The 9,084-nt window shown below is 41.9% G+C and overlaps 1 protein-coding gene across 1 annotated transcript; it reads left to right on the top strand.

Moving 5' to 3' along the window:
- The first annotated feature begins 277 nt into the window (after positions 1-277).
- MSRB2 (methionine sulfoxide reductase B2) lies at positions 278-8,206 on the top strand. The gene is given in 6 exon segments (XM_075086109.1): positions 278-386; positions 1,390-1,439; positions 1,442-1,498; positions 2,493-2,569; positions 6,546-6,697; positions 8,103-8,206. Coding segments are annotated over 6 exon segments (549 nt in total).
- Positions 8,207-9,084: the final 878 nt, after the last annotated feature.

Raw genomic sequence — 9,084 nt, 5'->3', positions numbered from 1 at the left:
TGCAAATACCAGACTTCTCCTTAAAAACAACCTAAAACAGCCACAAGCAAAAGCCTTGACAGGATTTTGTCATATTTACAGCTGCAGCTGTCATTTAATTTTTAAGCCAAACTCTTTGCCTTTGGTAAGAAGTGATTGAAACCTTTAGCTGTAAATGCTGCACTGGTATTTAAGCGGGTGCTTTACTCATTGCTTTTATAAGGCTCAATTATTTAGGTTGAACACAAGGATTAGACACGCAACCCAGCAGTGCGGGACCAGGGGAGACGCTACCAATATGGTGGCTCGCCTGCTCTGGAGGATGCTCGGGAGCCGCCGCCGCCGCCTCCTCCTCCTCCACTCCCCGCTGGGGAGCTCCGGCAGCAGCTGCACCTGCGGTGGCACAGGTACCCTCTGCCCAGAGCGTGAGGCGGGGAAAGGGCAGGAGCTGCCCTGCAATGGGAGGGCACCCCTGTCCCCGGTGTCCTCTAGCCGGTTGGAAAGAGCTAAGTCAGCCTGCTGTAGGTACACCTCTTGAACTGGCAGGGTAAAATATATTTTTATAGTTAAACTGTAATTTTCAAATTCTTTTCCCCAGTATCATCTCAGCATTGCAACAGATGAGTCCAGGCAAGTGTTCTTCACTCAGGAGCTGTTCTTTTTTCATGCATGCTGTGCTGATGGGAGATAAGCGTAGAGGTAGTTTCCCACCTCAGACTTTTTGATTAGGAAGGAATGAAGCCATTTTACTCATTGTTTTTCAGCCAATCTATTAATTCTTTGCCAATCTCATACCACCATAAACATGCTGCACAGTAAGGACTGATAGCAGGCGGTGCTGGAGGTTTGCACCATGATGGGTGACTTCTGCTATCCTTTTCTGTGCCACCCACTTAACTGTAGCCCCCTGTTCTCTCAGGCTGTAGGTGTTGCTTTCTTCCAGCACTCCTCAGCACCACTTTTCACTGAGGCCTGTGGAAGTTGCTAATCTTTGATAGTCCATAAATGAGCATCAGTTCTGGTTTCTGAGGGTTTCCAAGAGGCAAACTACCAAAGGTTTTTCAGCAACACCCAGGGATGAGGAAGGAGCACCAGCAGTTATCCCAAGCCAGAACAGAGGGCTGTGCTGGGAGAGTGGATGGTACCTGGGGTCGCAGGTGCCCGTTTCCATTCGGAGCCTTCCCAAGTGATGTGCCGGAGCTGCTCTCCTTATGTAGCATACAGAATGGAAGGCAGATGCAAAGTCCTGCACTCGCCCCTGCTTTTACATCCCTGACCTGCCCTCCTGTGCTCTGTCTGTACCCTTAGAAACTTTGGGGGAATTGAGGTGATGATGGAAAGCATCAATACAGTCTAAGTCAAAACGGTGTTAAAAAATAATACAAATTATCTTTCTATATCTAATTGAAGGCACGGGCTCTCTGACTAAACAAGCTGAGGCAACTGTTGCTACAGGCTGGACAAAAAATAATTGACTCCAGAGCAATTCTATGTTACAAGAGAAAAAGGAACTGAACTGGTAAGCAAAAGCGCTAATGCTGTCCAAGGTTAAGCCACTTCCTCGTCTGCTGGGCAGAGGAAAACCTGCCTTGGGGAGCTGTCACCACTCAGTTGCCTCACAGGTTTTCCCCTGTCTTCCTGTGGATGAAAGTTAGACTCAACATACTGAACCGGGTGGATTTTGTTCTGACCCGGCCTGGTTTGCAGATGAAAAAACATTCTGCATTCTTTTCATATTTTGTGTTTTGTTTTTGTTTTCTGGGAGACTCTACTGCCAGCTCAGCTGTCTGTGTGGCAGTAGTGGAGGCCTCTCCAGAGGGGAGGGAGAAGATCATATTTTTTGTCCTGTAGCCTCATTTTTTTGACCATATGTAGATTAGTCACAGAAATCTTATGCATAGCACTCCAGCCAGGACCTGGGTTATCCCTTGTGTCCCAGATCACCCACCCACCTTGTCCCCACGCTTTGCTTCCTTCTGTAATGGAGGCCATGTAGCGTGTGGGTGGAGTGCTGGTGTCCCTAGCCCAGAGCCAGGGCTTCTGCACGCACAGAGCATGTACTGTGGGATTAAATCACGTGAGCTGTGCCCAAATCCTTATCTGTAAAATAAAGATCCTAATTCCAGACCATGCAGGGAGGAAGACAGCCCCTTTGTAGAGCCACTTTGAAGTTGTGGCACTCCATAGCAGAGCCCTGGTCTTTGGGATCCTGCACATTTCACAAGTTCCTTGGAGGTCATGACTCTGGCCCTGGTACCTGGATGATTTATGCATCTGACTGGTCTCGAAGTTTCTGGGGGCAGGGGGTAGTCTTCACTATTAATCCAAAGGCATCCTCCTCTTCATTTCTTTAGGCTGCAAATGTTTGTGCTTCAAAGCCCCCCTGTGAAGCCTTCTTTTTATGTTTTTTTCTCCTGTTTTGAATCTGATTCCTACATGCTTGGTCCAGATGGTGAGCTTTTAAAGACCTGCATTATTAACTTCTCTCTTTTTTTTTCCTTCCATTTTAAAAGCCATTTAGTGGGATGTATCTGAATAACATGGAATCAGGAATATACTACTACCTGTGCTGTGATGCCCCACTGTTCAGGTAACAACATCATTTAGGTTTCACAGCATCCTTAAAATGTCTTAACTGTGGCGGGAGAAGCAGTGTCTTTTCATGAGAGGAATGGAAACTTTAGGTCAGAAGAACAATTCTTTGGTGCCAGAGTGCTCTGTATAAGATTTCTAGGATATCTGTGGTGATACAGGTACATGGTATGCCCTTTCCTTTAGTGCATGAGGGTCTCCAGTGGCCAGCAGATAGCAGTTGCTACATTAGGGTCTGCCTTTTTCTCCTGCCACACACACTGGCCTTTTTGGTTGATAATAATTCTGTTTAAGAGGTCTCTCAGCCACAAGTTGCCACAAAACACTTGTGTTTATGTGTGAGTAGCACTGTATGTTTGCTCTGTTCTTGTGCTCCTCCATAGTAATCTTCTGCCAGTCATGCTACAGGGCTAGAGAGACCTTTGGTCTGCCTTAGGCTGGCTGTTGTTGTGCTCTTACCGCTGGGTCCCTCGTACTGGAGCTGAGACCTCCTCTTCACCCCCACCCCCATCTTGTTCCCTAAATTAAATTCTACTATTTTTGCCTTTTAGGTTACATCTACTATTCAAAACCTGGCTGCAAATGGCTGTGCTATTAACCTCTGTGCTCTTTACAATACTATATATTTTGCAACTTCATTAAAGTCTGAGTAAAAGGAAATAGAGTAATTTGGAGTAGGATATGCAGAGGGTGTTCTGTTCTCTGTAACTGAACCAGAAAAGACAGTTCCTCATATTTTTGATCTAGAAAATAGCCTTTATATATTCCCAACTGCCAGTTCAATGGAATACGGCCGATATGCCCATTTTTATGAAGACTTTAAAGGATGCATCACAGATCAGAAGTTCAAATGGGAAGGTGAGGAACAGGATGCCTGGATAGTAAGAAGGGAAAAAAATGTAACAGCTGTATTAAAAATAAACCTAAATGGTAAAACTAAAATAAACTAACTAAAATTTAAGGCTGATAACCATGAATACTTAGTTTTCCTTTGGCCGAGTACAGAAAAGCATTGTTATGCAAATTAACATTTGATTACATGTATGTTTTTCTGTAATGGTTTGCTAATAAATGCTTTTGAATAAAATTATTTCAGAAGCCAGTGCAGCATTGCAGAATATGCTGAAGACAAATAAAAATACCTTTGGAAAATTCAGATAAGTTAAAGAAATTTTAAATTACTAAGATGTGGAAGAGTTCCTTCAATTCCTTCCGATGTTCCTTCAATTTAGACATCCTTTATATTAGACAGTAGATGTTGACAGGCCAACACGAAGAGAGGAGGGCACTGAAGGAAATGTTTCTGCTGCTAAACTAATAACAAAACAACAATATAACCAAATACTCATGCTTCTTTTTGCAGTATCCAGCTCTCAGAGAATATAGGTACTTTTGTTTAAAGCATAAAATAATGCTGAGCTTTACAGACTGATACAGAGAAATAAACCCCCCAAACTTACAGAAAAAAACCTTTTAACGAAATTGAAAATTATTAATGTGCAAAATGGTCTGAAAATATTTTTTCCATTAATGCATTCTGTTGTGGAGGACACTAACAATGAGGACCAAAATGGTATTTGATAAAAGATGCATTCACCGTGTTTATTTCCTAGTGCATTAAAAATGTCCTTTCTTTTTCAAATGCATTAGATCATAACATGATCTAACATGAAGCATCTCCTCCTTTCTTTCAAGTACATGTGTGTGTGCATATACATTTTTCCCGGAACTTATTATCTTCTGCTACCAAATATTCATTTGAAAGAGTTGGAAATACATGGAACAAACCCCTAACCTTTATAGATAGCAAATTGTGGTGCTTTAATGAAATCTCAAACCTTCAGCAAACGGTAAACCTACAGCTGAGATTCATACAGCAAAAAGCACTTTTTAGAACTATCTGGATTCCATCCAGGACAACTGAAATAGGGATCAAAGTAAATGACATGTGCTTGAGGAATGGTGTGTCGAAGGCTAATCTAATGCATATGTTTAGGGAAAGTCCATTTATCCATAAATTAAGTGGTAAAATACTTCAAAGGACAAATATGATCTTGAACAGCAATATTTTGGGGTACTAAAATGTTTCTATTAGGGAGTCTAAGTGATATTACTGTTAGTAAAACCACACAGAGGCCATTTCTATTGAGAGCTAGTTTAACAGCTCAAAAGATTGATCCTTTAGCAGTGGAAAACATCTACAATAAACGTAAGTATTGTGAGCGGCATGTAAGGGATGGAGTCAGTCAGGGTCAGATGCAAAACCCACATAGTATTGAAGACCTTCCTTGACTCTACTGGGTTTCAGAGAGGATCCTCCTATCTATGTATGTATAAGCAGAAGATCCGTGTCAGAAAATGAAGAATTCTGACTGAAATATTTTTAAAATAAAGAAAGAAATGGCACAAGTATATCAGGGAAACTCAGAAGTGGTGTATGGACATTTGTGTTCCCCCAGGGGTTTGTCTGGGAGGCTGTGGCCAGTAGGCAGAGTGTAGCTCTTCGGGTGTCTTTGGGTGGCTGTGTAGCAGGGGTGGCAGAGGGCTCTCTTTGGCTGGAGCAAAACAGTCTTGGAGCCCTAAATACCTTCTCATGCAGGCGCAGAGGTGCGAACTGCATTCGCTTCGGTGCAGCCTGCCTCCGTATTGTCTCCTGCCGCGCTTTGGTTTTATGAAGGGGAGGAGGTAGCAGAGCCTTTGGTCATTCTGTGTTTGCAAATCCTCTTATATTTCCACAGTTGCGTTGCTTAAAGGCAGCCCTGTACAGTTAATTATAAAATGCATGCTAAAGCATGCACTGTTGTTTGGGTTGGGTTTTCTTTTAAGCTTTTTGCCCTGCTTGTTTGTCTTGCCTTTCTAAAAGGCATTGCAAGTGAGATTTTCAGATTTTTTTCTTCACTGTGTTAACATCCCACAAAAAAACCACAATATATGTACTAGATATGTTGCTTTAAATTCTATGTTGACTAATGGACTGATCCCCCTTGATCACAGAAAAGCTGCTGCTGGTGCTGGTGTCTCCATCCACCACTAGGTGCCAGTAAGAGCATTGGGTTTGTGAAAGTGGGCTAAACGGGGGGGAAATCGGGAGGGAACAGTTGCGGTGGGTCTCCGGACCACTGATCCTAGTGGTATGTGAGTCTGTCTTCATTTCTCGCTCTAACTCACACTAGGTTACTCTTTGCTAGAAGAAACTACTTATTGCTATCAAAACTTGCACAGCTTTAAGTAGGAGGGATTATTTCATTTCTGTATGCTAAATCCCCAAAGTATTTTCTGATTGTATTTTCCAGTATGCTCTAGGTTTTAATATGCACCTAAACAGGGCTGGTAATCCTGGATGTTAACAGGAGGCACCCACAAGCTGACAGTCTGTAGTACTGTTTCTCATGACTGTGATTATCTCTTGGGTAAAGCAGGGCTTCATGCTGTGAGGATTTGTGATTAGTCGATTGATGGTTTGAGCAAGGCTCTGTTTGATTTACCAAACTGTTTTGATGGCTGTCTGCAAGCCAAAGCCATCATCTAGTGTGAGCCTGGTCCGGTTGGCCAACCCAGCTGTTTTCCATACTCATTTTCCATAATTCGTTTCTTCTTGTGAACTCTCTTCTCTGAAGTTGTGCTGTATTGGGCCAGGCTTTGAACTGCAACTTTGCAGGTGTAATTCAGCTAAACAATGCGCTCAGTTGTTGGAAAAACCTTTTTTCAAGCTTTATAAATTGCCAGACTATCAGACCACCAGTGAAATAGAAATGGTGAGGCAAAAGCTCTTGTTGTGGGCTGGCTGAGAATTCCCTTTGGCAAAGAGCTTCCAGCACAGTTTGATGCCAGTGAGAAAATTTCTATTGTGCCAAACACTATTAATAGTATTGCAAGACAAGGATGAGGAAAAAAGCCAATATTCTTATTGAAAATGGACCTTTTCTGTAACATCTCTGTTATTAATTAACAAGAAGATCTGGTTTCCACTATAGCTCAGAAAAGAAGTACAATTCTGGGACTGGATGGCTGTCATTTTCTGAGGCTTGTGGTACTTGTGGCAGAGATGGAAGTAATACCAATATCATGAGACAACCAGATAACTTGTTTGGATCAACTCAAACTGAAGTTGTCTGCAAACAGGTATGTTTATTTTGGGGGTGATACCCAAAGACCCAAACCTTAACAAATATGTTTTCTTGTGCCCATGAATAAACCTACCTAAATCTAGCAGTGAGAATTACAGTATCTCTGGAACTATTCTATCTCACTTCTTGGTATGAAACACATGAGTAGATCTCTAAATATCTAGTATTGACAGTCAGTTTGGGTGAAGAAAATGATGTGACTAGGGAAAGTAGTTGTGTAAGTACAGCCAAGGTCTGGAGTTTAGACAGAAAATTTATTCCGAGGACCTCAGGTAGACTGCAATATGTGACAAGAGACAGTAGAAGGGACTTGGAGATTTAGTTCACCCATTTGCCCTATCACAGGGTCGATGCTTCCTAATTCAGTCCTGCTAAACGTTTGCTTAAGCTGTTCTTAAAATATGCAGTGACGGAGAATCCACAGCCTCGCTAAATAATGAGCTGTCATGTTCATGTCTTCCTATTTTTGGTTAGGCACTGGGGAGAACACTAAGTTTGCTTTGCGGTTGAAGATTATTACTATTTGCCCTGCATGGCAGTAGTGGTGCCCCACATCTTCACAGCTGTCTTCTACGGGTTCTCTCATTTCACAGAAGCCACCCTTGTGTGGTAGCAATTCCTGTCCTGGCAGTGTTCCTGTTGTTACACCTTTACCTTCCCCCAACCCATGACCCATACTTGTACTGGGACCTGCTGTAATACCCAGGTCCTTCTCTGAAGAACTGCCACTCCTGTTTCTTCCCAACACTGTGTCTGTTCTGTTTATTACATCTGTTAAGATATAAAAGTATGCAGTTGAGTTTAATGAATTGGCAGCCCCTTCTAGCAGGATTAGGTATTATCTGCAAATGTAACGAGCATTTGTTGCAGTCCATTATCAGGTACAGTCCATGTTTGCAGTAATATCCAGCAAACACCTTTCAAGAACTCCAGCTGAAGACAATCTTCCCATTTTACAATGAACCACTGGTACCTATTCTGAGTCTTTTTCCCATCAGTAATTTGAGGGGGAGGGAGGGCGACAATACTCAGTTGACCTGTGTGAAAGACTTACACTGACTGTCTCAATTAACTTGAAATTTTCATTATGTATTAAGGACTCTAGATCCTCCCATTTATTTCCTATACTTTCTGGCATTAGTACCTTTTGACAACTTCTCCTGGTAACTGATTGTTCAGGGGCAGATATTAATCCTCTGGCCAGAGGTGATCACTCCAGGATGTATTTCTAGTCTATTCCAGGATGTATTTCTAGTCTCTCCCTCACCCACCCAACTCAACAGTGGATTCATCATACAATGATCATACATTCATAATTTCTTCATTCAGGATGACACAGCAGGTACCAGCATAATGTTTGTCCATAATTTTAATGATAACAATGGTACATCATTTCTGTTACAGTGTGATATCTAGGCCATGTGTTTGATGATGGGCCCACACCTTCTGGGCAGAGGTTCTGTATCAACAGCGTTTCATTAAACTTCAGACCAGGCTCTGGTCAGTGAGAAGTGGATCTCTGGCTTACAGAACATACTCTTACTGCTCGTACAACAAGCTTGTGAAAAACTCTCATACTTTTAACATAGAACTCAAATTTTCAGACTTAGGCCATTGCAGCTTTGCTTTCCAGCTATTATCAGTGTTGATAAAATACATATTTCTGTGGTAACTCTTTGGTAGTCCTCCTTTTCATGGTTAGTGTGATGTAAGTGTTGATCTGTTTATTGTATTTTTTTAATTAAAAAAAAAACAAACTATGCAATAGTTCACATTCATAACTATCACCATTAACTGTATTGAGACTGCAGAAATGAAGTGGTCTCCTGAACCTGACATTGTCTATGCTTAACAGTAGTTGTACCAGGCACCCAGGAACACAGATGCACATGGCTGACCTGGCTGACTGTGCCAGAGCTTCTATTTCTGTAAAATCATCCTAAAATCCTTCTAAATGGAAGCAAATATAACATGAACCCCCAGATATGATTTGAGGGGGGTATTTTCCCCTGATGTGGGAGACCTTTAGCCAAACCAAGTGACTTTTCCATGAACCCATAAAAACAAAGTCCTGAAGGAGGGCCTAATTAAAACTATTCCAGTGGAGATATGAAGCCTTTCTTCTTTTGAATCTATGACTTTGATTCTGTGTCCAATAGCAGAGCTGAAGTAGGGTTTGCTCCAGGAACTTCCTCTTACAGAAATAATGTAATAATAATGTAATGAACTGTGTCATATTTCCAGACTTCTGTTATCACTTGTGTATTTCCAAATCCGAAAATAGAAATGAATGTGAAGTTTACTGTATTTTGGGGGGAAAATCAGCATCAAAAAACATGTTCAGTAAAGTGACGGTTTTGTTGAAAATGTGCTTTGCCTGTTCTTC

Source organism: Phalacrocorax aristotelis, chromosome 2 (genome assembly GCF_949628215.1).
Source record: "Phalacrocorax aristotelis chromosome 2, bGulAri2.1, whole genome shotgun sequence".
In the NCBI taxonomy this organism is placed as follows: Eukaryota; Metazoa; Chordata; class Aves; order Suliformes; family Phalacrocoracidae; genus Phalacrocorax; species Phalacrocorax aristotelis.
The sequence above is the reverse complement of the archived record's forward strand: the minus strand, read 5'-3'. Positions and strand labels throughout refer to the sequence as shown.